The 22,969-nt window shown below is 46.9% G+C and overlaps 4 protein-coding genes across 5 annotated transcripts; all 4 read left to right on the top strand.

Moving 5' to 3' along the window:
• Positions 1-733: 733 nt before the first annotated feature.
• Positions 734-1,781, top strand: LOC114448387 (protein FAM189A1-like). Its single transcript, XM_028425304.1, has 2 exons — positions 734-1,590; positions 1,683-1,781. The coding sequence occupies exons 1-2, from the start codon at positions 1,357-1,359 to the stop codon at positions 1,779-1,781; spliced, it is 333 nt and encodes a 110-aa protein (XP_028281105.1). The 5' UTR covers positions 734-1,356.
• Positions 1,782-6,632: 4,851 nt separating this feature from the next.
• LOC114449069 (protein FAM189A1-like) lies at positions 6,633-10,966 on the top strand. Its single transcript, XM_028426414.1, has 6 exons — positions 6,633-7,467; positions 7,560-7,616; positions 8,068-8,175; positions 8,301-8,417; positions 8,518-8,625; positions 8,756-10,966. The coding sequence occupies exons 1-6, from the start codon at positions 7,234-7,236 to the stop codon at positions 8,933-8,935; spliced, it is 804 nt and encodes a 267-aa protein (XP_028282215.1). The 5' UTR covers positions 6,633-7,233; the 3' UTR covers positions 8,936-10,966.
• Positions 10,967-11,835: 869 nt separating this feature from the next.
• fam189b (family with sequence similarity 189 member B) lies at positions 11,836-18,434 on the top strand. Its single transcript, XM_028426413.1, has 14 exons — positions 11,836-12,895; positions 12,988-13,044; positions 13,496-13,603; positions 13,729-13,842; positions 13,943-14,050; positions 14,181-14,341; positions 14,440-14,539; positions 14,624-14,696; positions 15,123-15,420; positions 15,505-15,854; positions 15,937-15,978; positions 16,217-16,392; positions 16,458-16,604; positions 16,697-18,434. The coding sequence occupies exons 1-14, from the start codon at positions 12,662-12,664 to the stop codon at positions 16,940-16,942; spliced, it is 2,214 nt and encodes a 737-aa protein (XP_028282214.1). The 5' UTR covers positions 11,836-12,661; the 3' UTR covers positions 16,943-18,434.
• A 505-nt stretch (positions 18,435-18,939) lies between these two features.
• fdps (farnesyl diphosphate synthase (farnesyl pyrophosphate synthetase, dimethylallyltranstransferase, geranyltranstransferase)) lies at positions 18,940-22,760 on the top strand. 2 transcript variants are annotated; one of them, XM_028425766.1, is made up of 10 exons: positions 18,940-19,080; positions 19,522-19,674; positions 19,753-19,893; positions 20,542-20,622; positions 20,710-20,832; positions 20,954-21,042; positions 21,123-21,195; positions 21,349-21,426; positions 21,552-21,686; positions 22,200-22,760. In XM_028425766.1, the coding sequence occupies exons 1-10, from the start codon at positions 19,078-19,080 to the stop codon at positions 22,398-22,400; spliced, it is 1,077 nt and encodes a 358-aa protein (XP_028281567.1). In that variant the 5' UTR covers positions 18,940-19,077; the 3' UTR covers positions 22,401-22,760. The 2 variants fall into 2 exon arrangements, with proteins under 2 accessions (XP_028281567.1, XP_028281566.1); XM_028425765.1 differs by lacking the exon at positions 18,940-19,080 and having other exon boundaries at positions 19,187-19,674.
• The last annotated feature ends 209 nt before the right edge of the window (positions 22,761-22,969 follow it).

Genomic DNA, 22,969 nt, shown 5'->3' with positions numbered 1-22,969 from the left:
CCTTGCTGCAGCATCCGGAGCTGCAGCCTGTCTCTAGGCAACCACCCCTCCTTCCCAGCATCAGCACCACGAGCGTGTGCGCGCGCTCTGCCGCATCTCCAAGTTGCTTGCACGTTCAGCGTGCCTTGTCATCACGCAGGGCAGGTTTTAGTTTGCAAACACGATACGTTCTTCACCCAGTGTCAAAGAAAAGACGAGCAGGCAGCGGAGGGGAGGGGCGAGCGGAAAGAAGGAAATACAGATAACACTCGGATGGATTTTAACCCGGACATTTAGACGATGCTGTTACGTTCGTGCGGGGTCTGGCGGGAGGCAGTGAGGTAAACGTCCGGGATACACTCCAACACAAACACACGAGCTAAACGAGATGCCCGCGTGACTGCAGGGAGGAAAGAAGCGGTGGAGGGGGAGGAGGGGGGTGTAGGTGCGTGTGGACCACCGCAAAACCCCCGAGGTGATGTTGTTAAAGAACGAAACCTGTGAGGAATACTCGGTCCAGCCTGAGTGCTATTTTTGGCGCAGTTTGAAAATCGATGAAAGATATTTTTCCTCTCCATGTCGAGGTAATTAGTCTCATTTCCCTCCCGAGCGAACCGATGTGATCTCGGAGCTTGAATCTCCACCGCGCCGCATTTCTTTTCCTTTTCTGTGACAGGATGAAGCCCTAACGACATAAGGTCATGAGAAGGGAAGCGCACGCGTCCTGATGTTGTTCCTCCTGAGTGGACACACAGGCTGACCGCCACATGTCACCTCTGCGTGGGGAAACAACGAGCGATCAGCTGCTTTCTTTGGGATGCTTCAGAATCTGCGGCCTGCTCAGGTCTCCAGTTACCGCAATGCCACGGGCGAAAGGAGGGAGAGGTAGAAGATAGAAGATGGAGAGGAGGAGGCAGTGAAAAGCACACGAGTAAAGCAATAATGTGAAGACTGAAAAGGGAAATTGCTCCATCAGTGTGCTTTTAAGCAGAGCGCAGGTGAATGGCACACACTGTACTCTGTGAACTGCACGGCCTGTATCGACTAAAGCAATCATGGCTGAAACTCCAAATAGGGTGAGTACGGTGGCTGTGACTGTGTAGTGGCTGCTCAGTTCTCCACTTTCTGCTGACAAAGTTCTTGGACTCACTGACTGGACTATAGTGCGCACCATGGGATCTTGCGCAGGACCTATTGCACCTGCCAGTGCAGAGTTTGGTGCATAATTGTGTGAGTAAAGCCCTGAAGCCAGCATTTATGACTCTTCCTCATCTGCCCTAGTGTGCTTCTACCCACACAACTTTTATAAGAGCCCCCACAAGGTGTGAGCTTGAAACCTCTCCCAGCCTCCTCCATACACACACAGACAAGCCAGCCATGCCTTCACCTTCAGACTCTAGCAGCGTGGCTTCAGCCTCAGGGTCTCGCGGTTGGTCTGACAGCCGTAGGGGCATGTCAGGCCGGGGGCCTGGTGGGGCCCGTCTGCTCCTCTACCTGGGGCTGTGCCACCTGGGCCTGGGAGCCATGGTCCTGGCCTTCTCTTTCACCAGCATGGCCTTCACCTCTTCCGCCCGCGTGAGGCAGTCCTGTCCGTTCTGGGCTGGCTTCTTTGTAAGTATGAATTTAACTGACAGTATGCAGCATTAACAGCATAAGGATTAAATCGGTGACATGTCATAGTCGGATGTGCTGTCTGTTTTCAGGTGGTGGCGTCAGGTATAGTTGGAATAATCTCATGGAGGAAACCTCTGACACTGGTGGTATGTATAGACATTGAAGGACTTTGCTGGCTTAATATCTGAGGTTAAAATGATTGGAGGTGTGATTGATAAGATCTGGCCCTAAAGAGATGCCTAATTATGCAATTATGTCACCTCTGTTTGGAAAGTTGTTGTCATCCAGTATCATGGTCTCAACAGGGTAAACATGTCTCATAGATGTGGTGGCAGAGCTCCACCTCACAGCATGGTCACATGAGTCAACTAGAACGACCTCAGTGGTTGGCCCCTTTGACAGAGAACATGGCCAGAGATGGCCAGATTCACTCAATAAACCATAAACTTATCAACCATGCCTTGAAACTGTAGTTTTCATTCATTAATGATGAGTGTATTCTCTGCAGTTTGCTATGGTCTTACACTCATGGTGTCAGGGTTAATATAAGGTGGAGGACACAAATGCAGCTGAGCCGGAAGTATCAGGCAATTCTCAGTGTTTTAATACAGGCAAGGTTCGGTACACAGAAGTTCAGTCCGCGAGGCAGAGGTATCCAAAAGGGCACAGGCAAAAACCAGTGGTCAAAGTCCAAAGCAGTAATCAGTACACAGGAGTACAGTCCATGAGGCAAAGGTATCACAAAGGGGCGAAGGCAACGAACAGTAGTCAGATCCAAAATAGTTCATTCACAAGGGACTCCAAAACTCACTCAGAAACTCCAAAACTCACTCGGAAAACTCACTGGGGAAATCACAAGAGCGGAAGGCTACTTGGACGGCTGTGTCGCAGGATAACTCACAAAACGAACTGGCAACAAGGGGCAGGAAACACACAGGCTTTATACACAGGAGGGCGGGAAGACAATTGGACACAGGTGAAGCACATTAGGGCGGAGCAGGTAATCACAGGTGGGGGAAGGGAGCACACATGAGGAAAACAGAACTGAAACACAGGGGGAAGATCGAGTTTCAAAATAAAACAGGAAGTGACTAGTAAAACTAGAACTAATACAAACAGAAAATGAACTACAAAATAAAAGACCTGGCTGAAACCATGACAGTACCCCCCCTTCAAGGAACGGCTCCCAGACGTTCCACTAGAAACCATGAGTCTGAACAAAAATACAGGGAGCAAAAAATCAGTCTAATAAGGGTCCAGAAAACAAAAACTCAGAAAACTGGGTAGAGACCCAGCGTGACGAAGTCTGGGGGGCTCAGAGAGCAAGGCCAGAGGCTGAGAAGGCCGAGATTTCCCAGGGTCGAGAGAAACGGCGGGGGAACACCAGAGACGAGGTTGCAGACCCTCCAGGGTCTGGGCGGAAGAACAACAGAGATGGAGACGCGGCCCCTCCAGGGTCCGGGCGGAAAAACAACAGAGATGGAGACGCGGACCCTCCAGGGTCCGGGCGGAAAAACAACAGAGATGGAGACGCGGACCCTCCAGAGTCCGGGCGGAAGACCACCAGCGATGACGAGACGACGGACCCTCCTGGGTCCGGGCGGAAGACCACCAGCGATGGAGAGACGGACCCTCCTGGGTCCGGGCGGAAGACCACCAGCGATGGAGACGCGGACCCTCCTGGGTCCGGGCAGAAGACCAGCGAGGACGAGACGACGGACCCTCCTGGGTCCGGGCGGAAGACCAGCGAGGAAGGCGAGGCGGACCCTCCTGGGTCCGGGCAGAAGACCAGCGAAGACGATGGGACTGACCCACCAGGTTCAGGGCAGAAGGTCGGCGGAGATGAGGAGGCTGACCCACCAGACGAGGAGGCTGACCCTCCAGGGTCAGGGCAGAAGGTCGGCGGAGACGAGGCTGTGGACCCTCCCGGGTCCGGGCAGAAGGTCGGCGGAGACGATAAGGCTGACCCACCAGGGTCAGGGCAGAAGGTCGGCGGAGACGATGAGGCTGACCCACCAGGGTCAGGGCAGAAGGTCGGCGGAGACGATGAGGCTGACCCACCAGGGTCAGTGCAGAAGGTCGGCGGAGACGATGAGGCTGACCCACCAGGGTCAGTGCAGAAGGTCGGCGGAGACGATGAGGCTGACCCACCAGGGTCAGGGCAGAAGGTCGGCGGAGACGAGGCTGCGGACCCTCCAGGGTCCGGGCAGAAAGCCGGCGAGGACGAGACAGAAGACCCTCCAGCGTCCAGACTGGAGACCGTCGCTGGAGCAGAAGACCCTCCAGGGTCCAGACAGGAAGCCAGAGCCGAAGACGAGGCAAAAGACCCTCCAGGGTCCAGACTGGAAGCCAGAGCCGAAGACGAGGCAAAAGACCCTCCAGGGTCCAGACTGGAAGCCAGAGCAGGGGACCCTCCTGGGTCCCGACAGGAAACCAGAGCAGAGGACCCTCCGGGGTCCCGACAGGAAACCAGAGCCGAGGACCCTCCGGGGTCCGGACAGGAAACCAGAGCCGAGGACCCTCCGGGGTCCGGACAGGAAACCAGAGCCGAGGACCCTCCGGGGTCCGGACAGGAAACCAGAACTGAGGGAGGGCCACCGGCGTCAGGGCTGGAGACCAGAGGCGAGGGACCACCGGCGTCGGAACTGAAGACCAGAGGCGAAGGACCACCGGCGTCGGGACTGAAGACCAGAGGCGAAGGACCATCGGCGTCGGGACTGGGGCTCGGGAGCGATGGACCACCGGGGTCGGAACAGGGGCTCGGGAGCGATGGACCACCGGGGTCGGAACAGGGGCTCGGGAGCGATGGACCACCGGGGTCGGAACAGGGGCTCGGGAGCGGTGGACCACCGGGGTCGGAGCAGGGGCTCGGGAGCGGTGGACCACCGGGGTCGGAACAGGGGCTCGGGAGCGGTGGACCACCGGGGTCGGGACAGGAAGCTGGGGACGGAACCCCACCAGGACTAGGACAGGAGACTGGGGACGGAACCCCATGAGGAGTGGAACTCGGGGACGGAACCCCACTAGGACTAGGATAGGAGACTGGGGACGGAACCCCACCAGGATCAGGACTGGGACCCAGAGCTGAGGGTTCATCAGGGCCTGGGCTGGAACCCAGGGTGGAAGACCCTCTAGAGTTCAGAAAGGACACTCCTACAGTCAGTGTCAATGCTGCAAATGTTCCAAGGTATAAAAAATCCACAAGCTCAGCAGATAAATCCTTGGGGGCAGCACAGAAACACCCACCCACAGTGGCTTTAATGTTGTGACTGATTATGATGATGATTCATGACTGAAAGTCAAGCTTTAAACATTTAAGTTGTTTTCATCCCTTGAAAACTGTTGTGATTGTCTCGGCATTATTATAATTCATTTACAAAGATCGGCAGGAACAGATGTCAGTAATTATTTAATATCCTAAAGCAATCACATGGACACTCCCTTATTTCATCCAATGAGAAAATAAGAAAAGGCTCTTGAATGAATCGAACTGATGCTGGTCGCCTGGTGTTGAATCTGAAACAAACACTGTGGTAGGCAAGCCTTGTTTGAATAAATGATTGGATTGAGCATGTAGAAATAGGAAGGATAGGAACAGAGATAAGTGCAATATGAGAAGATGATTAAGGAGATGAAAGAAGGATGGGCAAAGCAAGTGATAGGACAGGATGTGAATGTTTAGGAAGCAGCAGCACTCATACGTCACACCTCATTTTGAATTGATTTAGTGGGTCTTGCCTTTTTTCTAAAGTGCCTGGTAAATACCTGAAAACCACACATTAACTGTGTCTAAGTTGTCTTTGGGCAGTTATCAGATCATTCACAATGACTGTGTTTGTAGCATCTGTGTGATCCTGACAGCTATTTTCTCACTGAATTGCCTGTATCTTCTTTCCTTTGTGCTTTTTCCACACTCTTTGCCTTCCTGCACCGCCACAAGATTTTGTATGTATACTTTCCAGACCTGATGCTTGTTCAATAAAAAAAGGAAACAGTGATAATCTGTGTAAAGTCTTCCTATAAAATGCACTGAAAGACCTTTAATGTCGTCTAGATGTTTAAATGTGAGATGGATACATGTAAAACCTGTATTAAAAGTTATATGTAATACTTACAGTGACATCTTAAAATAAGCCAAACTAAATTTAATTTAATTTAAAAAGTCAAACTTTAACAAACAATGATTGATTGTTTTTGTTTGTTCTCACTTCCTGGGAACCCCTGCCGCCTCCTTTTAACCAGTATCCTGCCAATACAGCCGCTGGTTTCGTTGTTTCCCTTGCTGCAGCATCCGGAGCTGCAGCCTGTCTCTAGGCAACCACCCCTCCTTCCCAGCATCAGCACCACGAGCGTGTGCGCGCGCTCTGCCGCATCTCCAAGTTGCTTGCACGTTCAGCGTGCCTTGTCATCACGCAGGGCAGGTTTTAGTTTGGAAACACGATACGTTCTTCACCCAGTGTCAAAGCTGTGCCGAAGAAAAGACGAGCAGGCAGCGGAGGGGAGGGGCGAGCGGAAAGAAGGAAATACAGATAACACTCGGATGGATTTTAACCCGGACATTTAGACGATGCTGTTACGTTCGTGCGGGGTCTGGCGGGAGGCAGTGAGGTAAACGTCCGGGATACACTCCAACACAAACACACGAGCTAAACGAGATGCCCGCGTGACTGCAGGGAGGAAAGAAGCGGTGGAGGGGGAGGAGGGGGGTGTAGGTGCGTGTGGACCACCGCAAAACCCCCGAGGTGATGTTGTTAAAGAACGAAACCTGTGAGGAATACTCGGTCCAGCCTGAGTGCTATTTTTGGCGCAGTTTGAAAATTGATGAAAGATATTTTTCCTCTCCATGTCGAGGTAATTAGTCTCATTTCCCTCCCGAGCGAACCGATGTGATCTCGGAGCTTGAATCTCCACCGCGCCGCATTTCTTTTCCTTTTCTGTGACAGGATGAAGCCCTAACGACATAAGAGTCGTGAGAAGGGAAGCGCACGCGTCCTGATGTTGTTCCTCCTGAGTGGACACACAGGCTGACCGCCACATGTCACCTCTGCGTGGGGAAACAACGAGCGATCAGCTGCTTTCTTTGGGATGCTTCAGAATCTGCGGCCTGCTCAGGTCTCCAGTTACCGCAATGCCACGGGCGAAAGGAGGGAGAGGTAGAAGATAGAAGATGGAGAGGAGGAGGCAGTGAAAAGCACACGAGTAAAGCAATAATGTGAAGACTGAAAAGGGAAATTGCTCCATCAGTGTGCTTTTAAGCAGAGCGCAGGTGAATGGCACACACTGTACTCTGTGAACTGCACGGCCTGTATCGACTAAAGCAATCATGGCTGAAACTCCAAATAGGGTGAGTACGGTGGCTGTGACTGTGTAGTGGCTGCTCAGTTCTCCACTTTCTGCTGACAAAGTTCTTGGACTCACTGACTGGACTATAGTGCGCACCATGGGATCTTGCGCAGGACCTATTGCACCTGCCAGTGCAGAGTTTGGTGCATAATTGTGTGAGTAAAGCCCTGAAGCCAGCATTTATGACTCTTCCTCATCTAGTGTGCTTCTACCCACACAACTTTTATAAGAGCCCCCACAAGGTGTGAGCTTGAAACCTCTCCCAGCCTCCTCCATACACACACAGACAAGCCAGCCATGCCTTCACCTTCAGACTCTAGCAGCGTGGCTTCAGCCTCAGGGTCTCGCGGTTGGTCGGACAGCCGTAGGGGCATGTCAGGCCGGGGGCCTGGTGGGGCCCGTCTGCTCCTCTACCTGGGGCTGTGCCACCTGGGCCTGGGAGCCATGGTCCTGGCCTTCTCTTTCACCAGCATGGCCTTCACCTCTTCCGCCCGCGTGAGGCAGTCCTGTCCGTTCTGGGCTGGCTTCTTTGTAAGTATGAATTTAACTGACAGTATGCAGCATTAACAGCATAAGGATTAAATCGGTGACATGTCATAGTCGGATGTGCTGTCTGTTTTCAGGTGGTGGCGTCAGGTATAGTTGGAATAATCTCATGGAGGAAACCTCTGACACTGGTGGTATGTATAGACATTGAAGGACTTTGCTGGCTTAATATCTGAGGTTAAAATGATTGGAGGTGTGATTGATAAGATCTGGCCCTAAAGAGATGCCTAATTATGCAATTATGTCACCTCTGTTTGGAAAGTTGTTGTCATCCAGTATCATGGTCTCAACAGGGTAAACATGTCTCATAGATGTGGTGGCAGAGCTCCACCTCACAGCATGGTCACATGAGTCAACTATAACGACCTCAGTGGTTGGCCCCTTTGACAGAGAACATGGCCAGAGATGGCCAGATTCACTCAATAAACCATAAACTTATCAACCATGCCTTGAAACTGTAGTTTTCATTCATTAATGATGAGTGTATTCTCTGCAGTTTGCTATGGTCTTACACTCATGGTACTCCTCGGTTAAAGCTCGAACACCCTGCTGTGAGTCAAACATCGTCTCTGTGTACCTCCACAGGTGTCACTGTTCATGCTGCTGTCTGCAGTGTGCGTGATCCTCAGTTTGGCTGGATCAATGCTCTCCTGTCAGAATGCACAGATGGTGAAGTCTATGCTCACCTGCCAGGTACACAACACTGTGCACGTGTTGTCTTTCACGCTGCTAGCCAGCTGCACAGAGAAGATGCCAAGAATAACTGTGAATATTGTTTTTTTGTGTGTGTGATTCACTCACTGATCCACTGAGTGTAGGTGGAGCATGGTCTGTGTGTTTGTTGTGCACCCACTCATCCCTGCTCCATCACAGAGGAGGAGACCCTGGTCCTCTACCTGAATGCCGATTGCCACTCAGTCAGACATCAGCTGAAGGTGGGGGTCTCATACATACTAGTAATCACACTTGAACATAGAAATTTACATATTTCAACAACTAAAATGCCAAAAACATCTCGTTTGTATTTCTCTGCAGGACCTTTTGTTCAGTGCATGTGGTCTCAGCATTCTCTCCACCATCATTTGTACGCTGTCCACTGTGACCTGCAGTATCCATATATTCTCCCTGGACCTCATTCACCTGGTGAGTACAAACGCAGCACATTTTCTACTTAACCTGCAGCCTTTTTTTTACAATGACAAGTACCTTACAAACTAGAAACACTGCTAGCAGGAGACACAAGGTTAATGTGTCTCCTGCTGTTCCCATCTAGCTCGCCCCACACCGCTCTCGTTCAGTCAATCCAGAATGCACCACTCCTCAGGATGCCTTCTTGACCAACATCATGGACTTTGAGGAGTTTGTTCCACCCATCCCTCCAACCCCATACTACCCTCCTGAGTACACCTGCAGCTCTGAGACAGATGCTCAGAGGTACCAAGCAAGCATTTAAATGTATTCTTTGCATATTTGCATACCATTCATGTTCATGATGCGCCTAAAGGAAATAATATGTTTGTATCAACTTGCAGCATCACTTATAATGGCTCCATGGAGAGCCCCGTTGTCTCCATCTGGTGGGCTCAAACATACAACACACATACAGGTGCTAAAGCTGTGCTCTCTGCCTACACTTCAGTGTACTGCCTTTCTAAGTTTTGAGCTGTTGTTCCACAAGAAAATCCACTGTGCCCACATATAATTTATGTCATTTCAGCCAGTGCCTGTATTTGCAGCTGAAAGTCTTTCCTGTGACATCTACTGTGAGAGTGCTAAAGCCATGAAAAATCAATGTGCCTGACAGGATATCAAAACTCGGTCCCCATCATCCCTGTTAATATTATTTCAACACTGTATTTCTCTGGCTTATAACCACACTACAATTCCTTTTTTAAATGTTACCATGTCTTTTTTCATATGTGTGAGCACATGCAGCTTTTAGGAGCCCACACACAGAGCAGAGGTTTGATGTAAAAATGTTTTGACCAATGGTAGACTTCAGGTTTTGTCATTCCTTTTTTATTTTTTAGTAAAAGAGACCCATGCATCTTAAAGATAATGCACGCAAATTGTAGTCTAAATCAATGTCTTATACGCTAACCACAGTGAAGAAGGCCTCTTATTCCCACATCTTCTGTGTTAAATACACTGATCAGTCACATCATTAAAACTACTCACTGGTGAGGATTGTGTGGTGTGGGATAGTTGAGGCAGCACAAATCAGAGTGACTTTTATAAGGGAACTCTGGTGGCTGGGCTCGGTCAGAGAGTCTCTGAAACAGCAGGTCTTGTTCAGTGGTAAGTACCAAAAGTGATTAAAGAAAGACCAGCAACAGGATTATGGACAGCCAGACATCATCATGGGTGTGCATAACAAACAAAGGCTGGCCCTTGTGTTTAAATCCCACAGAAGAACTACTGCAACCTTCTCATATCATTGAGTGTGTGTTAAATTCCAGCCCTCAGAATAGACTCTGCTGATTAGCCAGTAGATGTTTCACAGCATATGAGCAGTTATTTCACAGGAGTATGGTGCCTCTGGAGGACCTAGTAGACGTCTTCTAATTTTCCACATCAAATAAATTCTTACAGAACAAGAGTAAAGTCAAGAGTAAAAAAAAAATAACCAATTAATGGTGAGGAAGCCCTACATAACAGTTCCAGCCCTGGATCAGATTAAAAAAAGACCAGTGTTTGCAGGATGTGGATGTTACTGTGACACATACCACCATCCTAAGCATTGTTTTAGAACACATACACAGCCACAGTGGCTTTAATGTTGTGACTGATTATGATGATGATTCATGACTGAAAGTCAAGCTTTAAACATTTAAGTTGTTTTCATCCCTTGAAAACTGTTGTGATTGTCTCGGCATTATTATAATTCATTTACAAAGATGGGCAGGAACAGATGTCAGTAATTATTTAATATCCTAAAGCAATCACATGGACACTCCCTTATTTCATCCAATGAGAAAATAAGAAAAGGCTCTTGAATGAATCGAACTGATGCTGGTCGCCTGGTGTTGAATCTGAAACAAACACTGTGGTAGGCAAGCCTTGTTTGAATAAATGATTGGATTGAGCATGTAGAAATAGGAAGGATAGGAACAGAGATAAGTGCAATATGAGAAGATGATTAAGGAGATGAAAGAAGGATGGGCAAAGCAAGTGATAGGACAGGATGTGAATGTTTAGGAAGCAGCAGCACTCATACGTCACACCTCATTTTGAATTGATTTAGTGGGTCTTGCCTTTTTTCTAAAGTGCCTGGTAAATACCTGAAAACCACACATTAACTGTGTCTGAGTGTTCGTCTTTGGGCAGTTATCAGATCATTCACAATGACTGTGTTTGTAGCATCTGTGTGATCCTGACAGCTATTTTCTCACTGAATTGCCTGTATCTTCTTTCCTTTGTGCTTCTTCCACACTCTTTGCCTTCCTGCACCGCCACAAGATTTTGTATGTATACTTTCCAGACCTGATGCTTGTTCAATAAAAAAAGGAATCAGTGATAATCTGTGTAAAGTCTTCCTATAAAATGCACTGAAAGACCTTTAATGTCATCTATATAGGGATCTAGAAAGATGTTTAAATGTGAGATGGATACATGTAAAACCTGTATTAAAAGTTATATGTAATACTTACAGTGACATCTTAAAATAAGCCAAACTAAATTTAATTTAATTTAAAAAGTCAAACTTTAACAAACAATGATTGATTGTTTTTGTTTGTTCTCACTTCCTGGGAACCCCTGCCGCCTCCTTTTAACCAGTATCCTGCCAATACAGCCGCTGGTTTCGTTGTTTCCCTTGCTGCAGCATCCGGAGCTGCAGCCTGTCTCTAGGCAACCACCCCTCCTTCCCAGCATCAGCACCACGAGCGTGTGCGCGCGCTCTGCCGCATCTCCAAGTTGCTTGCACGTTCAGCGTGCCTTGTCATCACGCAGGGCAGGTTTTAGTTTGCAAACACGATACGTTCTTCACCCAGTGTCAAAGCTGTGCCGAAGAAAAGACGAGCAGGCAGCGGAGGGGAGGGGCGAGCGGAAAGAAGGAAATACAGATAACACTCGGATGGATTTTAACCCGGACATTTAGACGATGCTGTTACGTTCGTGCGGGGTCTGGCGGGAGGCAGTGAGGTAAACGTCCGGGATACACTCCAACACAAACACACGAGCTAAACGAGATGCCCGCGTGACTGCAGGGAGGAAAGAAGCGGTGGAGGGGGAGGAGGGGGGTGTAGGTGCGTGTGGACCACCGCAAAACCCCCGAGGTGATGTTGTTAAAGAACGAAACCTGTGAGGAATACTCGGTCCAGCCTGAGTGCTATTTTTGGCGCAGTTTGAAAATCGATGAAAGATATTTTTCCTCTCCATGTCGAGGTAATTAGTCTCATTTCCCTCCCGAGCGAACCGATGTGATCTCGGAGCTTGAATCTCCACCGCGCCGCATTTCTTTTCCTTTTCTGTGACAGGATGAAGCCCTAACGACATAAGGTCGTGAGAAGGGAAGCGCACGCGTCCTGATGTTGTTCCTCCTGAGTGGACACACAGGCTGACCGCCACATGTCACCTCTGCGTGGGGAAACAACGAGCGATCAGCTGCTTTCTTTGGGATGCTTCAGAATCTGCGGCCTGCTCAGGTCTCCAGTTACCGCAATGCCACGGGCGAAAGGAGGGAGAGGTAGAAGATAGAAGATGGAGAGGAGGAGGCAGTGAAAAGCACACGAGTAAAGCAATAATGTGAAGACTGAAAAGGGAAATTGCTCCATCAGTGTGCTTTTAAGCAGAGCGCAGGTGAATGGCACACACTGTACTCTGTGAACTGCACGGCCTGTATCGACTAAAGCAATCATGGCTGAAACTCCAAATAGGGTGAGTACGGTGGCTGTGACTGTGTAGTGGCTGCTCAGTTCTCCACTTTCTGCTGACAAAGTTCTTGGACTCACTGACTGGACTATAGTGCGCACCATGGGATCTTGCGCAGGACCTATTGCACCTGCCAGTGCAGAGTTTGGTGCATAATTGTATGAGTAAAGCCCTGAAGCCAGCATTTATGACTCTTCCTCATCTGCCCTAGTGTGCTTCTACCCACACAACTTTTATAAGAGCCCCCACAAGGTGTGAGCTTGAAACCTCTCCCAGCCTCCTCCATACACACACAGACAAGCCAGCCATGCCTTCACCTTCAGACTCTAGCAGCGTGGCTTCAGCCTCAGGGTCTCGCGGTTGGTCGGACAGCCGTAGGGGCATGTCAGGCCGGGGGCCTGGTGGGGCCCGTCTGCTCCTCTACCTGGGGCTGTGCCACCTGGGCCTGGGAGCCATGGTCCTGGCCTTCTCTTTCACCAGCATGGCCTTCACCTCTTCCGCCCGCGTGAGGCAGTCCTGTCCGTTCTGGGCTGGCTTCTTTGTAAGTATGAATTTAACTGACAGTATGCAGCATTAACAGCATAAGGATTAAATCGGTGACATGTCATAGTCGGATGTGCTGTCTGTTTTCAGGTGGTGGCGTCAGGTATAGTTGGAATAATCTCATGGAGGAAACCTCTGACACTGGTGGTATGTATAGACATTGAAGGACTTTGCTGGCTTAATATCTGAGGTTAAAATGATTGGAGGTGTGATTGATAAGATCTGGCCCTAAAGAGATGCCTAATTATGCAATTATGTCACCTCTGTTTGGAAAGTTGTTGTCATCCAGTATCATGGTCTCAACAGGGTAAACATGTCTCATAGATGTGGTGGCAGAGCTCCACCTCACAGCATGGTCACATGAGTCAACTAGAACGACCTCAGTGGTTGGCCCCTTTGACAGAGAACATGGCCAGAGATGGCCAGATTCACTCAATAAACCATAAACTTATCAACCATGCCTTGAAACTGTAGTTTTCATTCATTAATGATGAGTGTATTCTCTGCAGTTTGCTATGGTCTTACACTCATGGTACTCCTCGGTTAAAGCTCGAACACCCTGCTGTGAGTCAAACATCGTCTCTGTGTACCTCCACAGGTGTCACTGTTCATGCTGCTGTCTGCAGTGTGCGTGATCCTCAGTTTGGCTGGATCAATGCTCTCCTGTCAGAATGCACAGATGGTGAAGTCTATGCTCACCTGCCAGGTACACAACACTGTGCACATGTTGTCTTTCACGCTGCTAGCCAGCTGCACAGAGAAGATGCCAAGAATAACTGTGAATATTGTTTTTTTGTGTGTGTGATTCGCTCACTGATCCACTGAGTGTAGGTGGAGCATGGTCAGTGTGTTTGTTGTGCACCCACTCATCCCTGCTCCATCACAGAGGAGACCCTGGTCCTCTCCCTGAATGCCGATTGCCACTCAGTCAGACATCAGCTGAAGGTGGGGGTCTCATACATACTAGTAATCACACTTGAACATAGAAATTTACATATTTCAACAACTAAAATGCCAAAAACATCTCGTTTGTATTTCTCTGCAGGACCTTTTGTTCAGTGCATGTGGTCTCAGCATTCTCTCCACCATCATTTGTACGCTGTCCACTGTGACCTGCAGTATCCATATATTCTCCCTGGACCTCATTCACCTGGTGAGTACAAACGCAGCACATTTTCTACTTAACCTGCAGCCTTTTTTTTACAATGACAAGTACCTTACAAACTAGAAACACTGCTAGCAGGAGACACAAGGTTAATGTGTCTCCTGCTGTTCCCATCTAGCTCGCCCCACACCGCTCTCGTTCAGTCAATCCAGAATGCACCACTCCTCAGGATGCCTTCTTGACCAACATCATGGACTTTGAGGAGTTTGTTCCACCCATCCCTCCACCCCCATACTACCCTCCTGAGTACACCTGCAGCTCTGAGACAGATGCTCAGAGGTACCAAGCAAGCATTTAAATGTATTCTTTGCATATTTGCATACCATTCATGTTCATGATGCGCCTAAAGGAAATAATATGTTTGTATCAACTTGCAGCATCACTTATAATGGCTCCATGGAGAGCCCCGTTCCTCTCTACCCCACTGACTGCCCCCCTCCTTATGAAGCTGTGATGGGACAAAGAGCTGCCAGTCAGGTGAGCGATATGTGTGTTTGTGTCAGGATGTCTGTGACATGAGTGATGTTCCATGCTGATTCTTGTTTCTTTTTGACTACCAAGGCAACCATGTTTGACCCCCATGGCACTGAGCTGTCTGGAGAGAGAGGAACCTCTACTGCCTTCAGTGGAGAAGGTACAAAAACGATCACATGATGTTTTCAACATGGCAGGTGTCATATTGTAGTGGATCAAAATCAGGATGTTTGAAAGGACCAGGTTCATTTTTACATGGCTACATTATTTTTTGATTCTGGAGAGGACCAATTCAGATTCACTAAGAAATGGTACATAGTAAGTAGTGAGATATTGTGCTCCGAGCCAGTCATAATAGCAAATCTAATTGATGATGTAGGCAGATTTGCTTGTGTTGCTAATGTTTGCATATGGTACGAACCTTCATATTTATGCAGGCTGAAGGTCCTCCTTCACAGAGATAACATGTTGTATCTCAGAACATGATCCAGCTGGATTTTGGGTGTTCTGCAGAAGTATTTCAGGAGGAACTACTGTTTTGGTTGCAATCTGCACCCTGTTATAAATGTCTTCTCCCTCTCTTTAGTGTCTATGGACAGTGGATCCCTGTTAATGTCAGAGATTGTGGACATCCCTGATGATTCCTCCCCCTCTGAGGACTCATGTCTGATGGAGGTTGGGCTACGGAACCAGGGGGAGAGGGGCAACAGAACCTGCAGTGAAGGAAGAGATGGGGGAGATGGAGGTGATTACATCAGCTTTCGGGGTCCAGCTTCTCAGACCCCAGAGAGTCCACTGGCAGGAGGGCCGAGAGCCAGGCGATTCCTCAGAGGAGAGAGGTCCAACTCCTGCTCATCACCCAGCACAGCCACCACCACGTACAGGTGAGGACAAACAGCTAATACCTACTATGCTTGGTGAACGTAGTTAAACCACACACAGAAATGATGTTGTGCTCTGCTGAGCAGGTCTCCAGTACTGCGTCGCCAGGCCATGCTAGCCAGCAGCTGTTCCCAGCTGGAAGCAATAGGGAGCTCCACCTCCCAGCAACAATCCTCCATCCCAGAGATTCGAGTTCGCCCCTCCACCCCCTCAAACCAAGGAGCTGTCCTGGCCTCCTCTGCTCCCAATACTTCATCCTCCTCACCTGCCACTGAACACGGGAATGGGCCGCCCCTTGCACGTCAACCCCTGTACCTTCGACGAAAGGCAGGAAAAAATGAAAAAGATGGAGAGACTATGAGACAGGACAGTGAAGGTTTCCTACGGCTTGTGCGGTCACACAGTGAGCCAGGTCTCTGCTCCTCAACAGATACAGGTGAGGTAGACACCAACATGAATACACATCCATTGCGTTGGCGTGACACCTCTCATCTGATTTCATACCCAATGTTCTCTAGTTGACTTTGGCTCTGGAGGGAGCAAAGCATCTACAGACACAGGTGAGCTCTTCTATCTGAGATTCTGAGATGTGATCTGCAAATTATTATCACCCTATTATCACCTTTGTGTCTTTTAACTATTTGTTATTTAATTAAAACACATCTAGGTTGTTTTTATGAGATATATCTCAATACATATGCAGCTAATGGCAGCCATTTATCACCACACAGTAAGCTTCTATTTGTGGCAATAAGTGAATAAAAACACATTTATCTCTTATATTCCTTCTTCTCAAAGTTCCATCCTCTGAAGCGTGTCTGTTGCCCCGCACCTCTTTGCCACCTGTCGCAGCTCTGCCCAGGAAAGGCAGTATGAAAACAGCCGCCACAGGAGTGCACATCCCGTCCAAACCTGCACCAACATCACCAGTACATATACCTAAAGATTGCCACCGTTCCCTTGGAGACCTTAAGGTAAGTCAGGAATAAAATGTTGCTCTTTCAAACTCATTCACTGATCGCTTTACTTTTTCTTTTAGGTTACTCGAGTTCTGGTGGCTCGCTTCCTACAGCGCTCCAAACGCAATCTGTCACCCTCCTCTGAGCATGCTGGGAGCACAGTGCAGGGACCTAAAAGGAGGAGTGGAGCTGACGGCGCTGCCACCAACCACCTGCCTCTGGAGCAGGTATGACAACAAGTTCTGATTCACTACATTCAGTGCTTCTGTGGGGAAACATTCTGCTTAGTCCAAACCTTTGCCTCTAAAATTATCATCAGATGTTGCGGGCCCCCTGGAGTGCCAGCCGAGGGCACCCCAACCACCATTCCCATCATCCTCATCACCGTGGACATCACCATTCCCATAGTGACAGTCGACACAACCGGCACCACAGCAGCCGGGCACCAGAGGGGATCCACCTGCGCAGCTGTGGAGATTTAAGCTCCTCCTCCTCAGCATCGCTACGTCGATTAGTGGCACCACATGGGTCATCAGGAGCTCTCTATTCAGAGTCTGCACTGTAACAAGGAGCAGGAGCAAAACAGGAGGTGTGCAAGATGGCAGGGTTGATGACAAGATTTAGTCATGTGGAAACATACTGAGATTATGAAAGTCTTCCTCCTTTGTCCCTTCATTTACTGAAGCCAACTCTGCAAATGGCCTTATTTAGTGGTGCTCTTCATCATCGGAACATCAGCTTAGAGCTCCCTCCTACTCTTCTGATCAACAGCAGATTTTAGACTTGTATGGTCAGAGCAAACCCATGATTGGCCAACCAACAAGAAGCGTCTTTTCTGCTGTACCCTCAACCTCCTCTCTCTTAACACTCATCTTTTCCTCAAGACTGGAAACAGCATTCAAGCTATCATTCAACAATCACTTACATGTACGTTCGCATTAATACATAGTTACGGGCTGCAATACGCTTCTGGCCCTTTTGTACATTGCTATTCATCTGCAGGGTCACTCAGGTGAAGTGATCATGAAAACCCTTATTTTGTCTTCCATTGATTAAAAATAGCATCTCAACAAACGTAGTCAGCTGAGCAGAGTGTAAGATAAACTGATCCGCTCACACAAACAACACCTTATTGCTTATTTTGTATTTTATTTCCCACCATCTCCACGCCTCTCCACCTACACAATGGTCTCTGGGGGAAAAAAAAGACAGCCAGCATCTCTAACACTGACATTAATGCACGCCACAAACACATCCTCGGCCTGTGAAATGTACTCTTTGTGGGCGGCCCCTGGACACAGTGGTTTAATGTGTGTGTGTGTGCATGTTTTGCTACAGCCGTGATAACAGCAGGAACCTTGTGCATTAGATCCTGACTGTCTGTGTAACTAAGTAACATGTCCTCAGAATGTCTTTATCTGCATGTTTTGACAATGCTTCTTTTTTCCTCTTGCACCCAAATCTATGATAGTAGCCATTTGAAATGTATTTGTTTATTAGATAGCTGAAATTGGAAAGGTCGGGGACAAAGATGTGCAAGGTTTTCTGCCAGGTGGCTCCAAACATGTCTCTGCATTCTAATTTTATTTTAAAAGGGGGCTCGGACATATCTGTGACACTTAGAGCGATCCTGTAACATAAATAGGTGTAAATTACATCACAGACTCTGGAGTCCTTTGCAGTAAATGTACAGACAAATTTATTGTCAGGCTTCACACTGTGTGTTGGCACATGTCTTCTTGGGCTTGCAGGTGATGGGTAGTTAAATGAACAAAAATATCCTTCACATACCCTGATGACACATGGTGGGACTGGATACAGAATTTTGATGTGTATTGATATATTTATATGAGATTGGAATTTTTGTTTCTCTCTCGAAAGACTTTTTGGTGTGCTCACTTATAAATAATGGTCCTGGCTCCATATCAGTAAAGGCACATTTTGGATACACCCACATGTATGTAACTAATTTTACAATTTACACATACATACAGCCTGCAGACATACAGGCACATTCACACACACTCCCTTATAAAAGCACCAAGCTGTGTTTCTACCTCCTGTCTTGCATTAAAAAACATTATTTATTTAAAAAAATGTATCTGTATGGCAGGCTTCACAAGATAGAGCCTTGGAACCTGAATAATAAATGTATCTATAAATATGACACCTATTCCAAAATTCAAATGCAGTGTCAATAGCAAAAACTTTCAATGCAAGTAATGTATTTCAACATGTGAAATAAATAATAGATAAAACAAAAGAAATACCTATCTTATTTAAATCAGCACATACTATAATGTGTTCTCATTTTTTTAAGGGTTTTCCCTTCTCTGTTGTTGTGACAGTTCTCTGGTTCCATCTCGCCATTCCACCCAAACCCCGCCCCTTTTCAAAGCCTATTGGTTAACCAGCATAAAAGCTCATCCTGGTTCGATACAATAACCAATCAGAGCGCTCAATGTCAAATGGAGTCTTCGAAATCCACGCCCGCGTGAACCACTCGCAAGGAATGCTGGGACTTTTAGTTCGGCTTCTTTATCATAAAACGGACAGCAGCGGAACAGCAAACTACAATCTGCACATCCTGATTCCAGGAGACGTTCAAAGACTTCAGTTTGACAGCAAGATTTAGAAACAGAAGAAAAGCTTTTTAGCTGTATGAAATCAGGAATTCCGAAATAAGAAGACAGCGTCATTATGGTATGTAAATACATATGAATGATTAAAATGAATATTTTTATTTGTTATGCTATAGCTAGCTCAGGTAACAGGCTGAATGCAGAAAAACGAAGTAGGCTACTGTCAGCTAACGTTCCTTCTACTGTCAGCTGAACTTGCTAACTAGCTTAACCATAATCCTCGCACTGAGGTCTGTAAACAATGACACCATGGATATAACTATCCTTAACCGGATCGAATTTCTAACTTTAAGTGCTGTAAATAAGTAGTTGCGGATAGAGAGGACGCTTAGTCCTAGCTTGTTGTTTTTCGTTGTTGTAAAATTTAGACGCTTGGACGGGAATGAGACGCCTGCTGAGCTGGGTCATTAATCCTCCTACAATAATACGGACCATGTGGCTAGCTGTTTCCCCACTAAGGTTCAAAAGCCCCTCTCATATGATGTGCACCTCGTCTTTCCAGGGAGACAGTGTTTGCAATGGGACGCACAACAAAAAAGCATTGCTGTCAGACCCTCCACTGTTTGAAGCCAAGTTTGACGAGCTAGTGGCGGAGCTCACGGAGAGAGACTTCACGGATCCTGTGCTGGCCGACGCTTTGAACAGGCTGAGAGAGGTATGTGAGCTGCATGCAGTCATGTCTGTTGGTGTGTTTTCCAGACGTAATGTGGCGAAATCACATCTTTGGTTCTAGGTTTTGGTCTATAATGCCCCTGGAGGAAAGAGGAACAGAGGGCTGTCTGTGATTGGTTCACTGCGGGAGCTTCTCCCACCCTCTGAGCTCACACAGGACACCGTGCAGCGCGCTCTGTTGGTCGGCTGGTGCATTGAATTGGTGAGGATTTGTTTTGGCATGTAAAGGGATGCATTCCGGGTTCTTATCAAACGTGACAAGGATCACTGGGAAAAATGTAAATTTTTCAGAATTCTGTCTTTAATCTTAAAAGTATACTCTCCAGCCACCAGATTCATTGATAAAAAGTAATTTTACCCAGGCATTTCTTACAGCTGTTAGTTCAAACTGTAGTTATACATTTTAACGTGTGACCAGTTGGAAAAGATATAATGACATGACAATGGTGATTTCCAATTTGTTTGACTCAGAAGTCAATCTGAAGTCACTTTGTCAGAAGCATCTTTTTAATTATAAATACATCACAGTATGAGATGGCAACTGTTTTAAAACTGCAGAGCAGTTAAAATTGATGCTGCTACTGTGGAGCATTTACAGACAGTCTGTTAAAACAGCATCATCGCTGTATACCAGTCTGCTGCAACATTTTATTTTAATTCTGACTTTTTAGGCTCCACAGGGAGCTATGGAACTACTGAACAGGATTTTTTTGGCTTGACTGTTCAGCCAATGTGTCAATTAAACTTCAGTTCACAAGCACAGACTCTAGCTTGACGACTGTAATGTCACTTGGCAGAGGTGTTACGTTCTCTAATGTAAGTGTTGCCACTGTGTCCCTGTTACTCGCAGCTTCAGGCATTTTTCCTTGTGGCGGATGATATTATGGATGGATCTGTGACTCGCAGGGGACAGCCCTGCTGGTATAAGAGGGTGAGACTCGATATATTCAAGAGAACAAAATGCCTGTTTTGTGTATTATGGGCTCAGATTTACATGTAAATGTTGCTTGTTTTCAAGGATGGTATAGGTCTGGATGCCATCAATGATTCATTTCTCTTAGAGGGGTCAATTTACAGACTACTGCGCAGGCATTGTCGGGATCAGCCTTACTATGTTCACCTACTGGAGCTATTTGTGGAGGTGAGACTGCAGTGATTGTGTGTATATTACATTTTTTCCATTATCAAATTAAATGTCAACTCTTTTAGCACGGATACACATGTGTAGGTTTTAATCTTATCTGTGTGTGTGTGTGTGTTAGACCTCTTTCCAGACAGAGCTTGGTCAGGCTCTGGACCTTATGACAGCTCCACCTGGTCAGATTGACCTCAGCAGATTCACCGTGCAGAGGTGAGAAAGTGATCTGTTATGTGACTGATCAGAGAGGTGTATTATTTATTCCAGCAGATAATCATTTCTCTGCCTTTTAGGTATAAAGCCATTGTAAAATACAAGACCGCCTTTTACTCATTTTACCTCCCAGTGGCAGCTGCAATGTACATGGTAAGTGTGTTTATTTATAACTCAGAGGCATGATGTGCATATAATAATGATTGCCGAAGGTGTTTTCAAGTGGTTGCACTGGCTTGATTTTGGCTGGAAAATTAAAGGTGTTTTGTCACTTTCTCACAAATGTTTTGCCATATTTTTTTACAGGCAGGGATTGATAGTGAAGAGGAGCACAGTAATGCCAAACACATTTTACTTGAGATGGGGGAGTTCTTCCAAATACAGGTGATTACTTTTTTCTGTTACCTATCATAATATATTAGACTTCATTTTCTCATTCAGTAGCTGCACATGTTGAATAATGCACTGATTATACCGTAGACTAAATGACTTTCACATTTGCATTTTAGGATGACTACTTAGACTGTTACGGTGACCCTGCTGTGACAGGAAAGATTGGTACAGACATCCAGGATAATAAGTGCAGCTGGCTGGTAGTGACAGCGCTGGAAGTCATGACTCCTGAGCAGAGAGCAGAGCTGGAGGTGGGGCTTCACACAGCAACCCTTTCTGTTCATGTACTGACCTTGTGTGGCTGCGATTTGAATACAGAATCTGGATTTGAAACACGTTTTTATGATCAATACATAGCATTGAAGAGAAAGCTTTCATATTGAAATATTGGTTTGTGCAAGTTTTTATGTTAGTGATTAAACTGTTGTGCATTCAAGGTGTCCATTTCCATGCAGTACACTAGTCACTTTCATACGGTGTGAGTTTTAGGGTTGTTTTCTTTCAGATTAAATAGGGCAACTTATGCACTTACCAGATGATAGCATGCGCAGTTTTTTGGAGCTGAGCTAGTGTATATTTTTAGTGGAAGTGCGTGTGACAGGTTCTAGATTCAGCCCATTAGAAGAGGGTTTACATTGCACTTCATGTTGCCCAACTTAATATCAAGTGTGAGACGGCTCCCTCTGGTTACACCTTCAGGACATTTTGGCACCAGAGTCACTCACTACTGTTACAAGCTGTGTGTATTTTCATGTCCTCCTCAGGCGTGTTACGGCCGTAATGATGAAGCCAGTGTGGAAAAGGTCAAAGCACTCTACAACACCCTGCAGATACCAACCCTGTACCACAATTATGAAGATGAGAGCTACCAGCGGCTTCAGAAACTCATCGCTACTCATGCTCAAAACCTTCCTCACGCTGTCTTCCTCAACTTTGCCAAGAAAATCTACAAGAGAAAAAAGTGAGAGTCTAAAAAAAGACTTTTATCATGACGTAGAAATTCAGCCTGGGCTCTGACTCTGGCAGCATGACCGAAACAGGACTGTGATAGTTAAAATCCTGCAGGCAGTGTCTTGACGTGTCTGTGTAGATATTTGGTTGTGAATGCTGCCAAATAGCTTGTCTCTTTTTTGTGTTGTGATATTTATTGAATGTACTGTACATCGTTTGCAGTCAAAAGAATCTAATGGATTGTAGAGAATCATTTTAAAATGAATCACACATGGCTTGATCTATTGAAACAACAGGAGGTTTCTTAATTCCATATTTTTTATACTGCTCTTGGCTGTTATTACTTTTAATAAATGATTTATAATTATCATTCATTGATTATGAGTATCTTATATTATATATTGGTGTGTGTGTGAGAGAGAAATGATTAATTACACAATGCAAAATTAGATTCCATTCAAGAATTTGCTGCTTTTGTTGACCGTGCATACTTTCGGGCTGTTTTTTTTATTTTACATCTTACGTGCTCAGCAGCAAATAATACTCTTAATATTTAAGTCTGTTGCGCACACAGTTGGCCGCT

The sequence above is a fragment of the Parambassis ranga genome, chromosome 16 (assembly GCF_900634625.1).
Source record: "Parambassis ranga chromosome 16, fParRan2.1, whole genome shotgun sequence".
In the NCBI taxonomy this organism is placed as follows: domain Eukaryota; kingdom Metazoa; phylum Chordata; class Actinopteri; family Ambassidae; genus Parambassis; species Parambassis ranga.
Note: the sequence above shows the minus strand (reverse complement) of the source record. Positions and strands in the feature narration are given on the sequence as shown.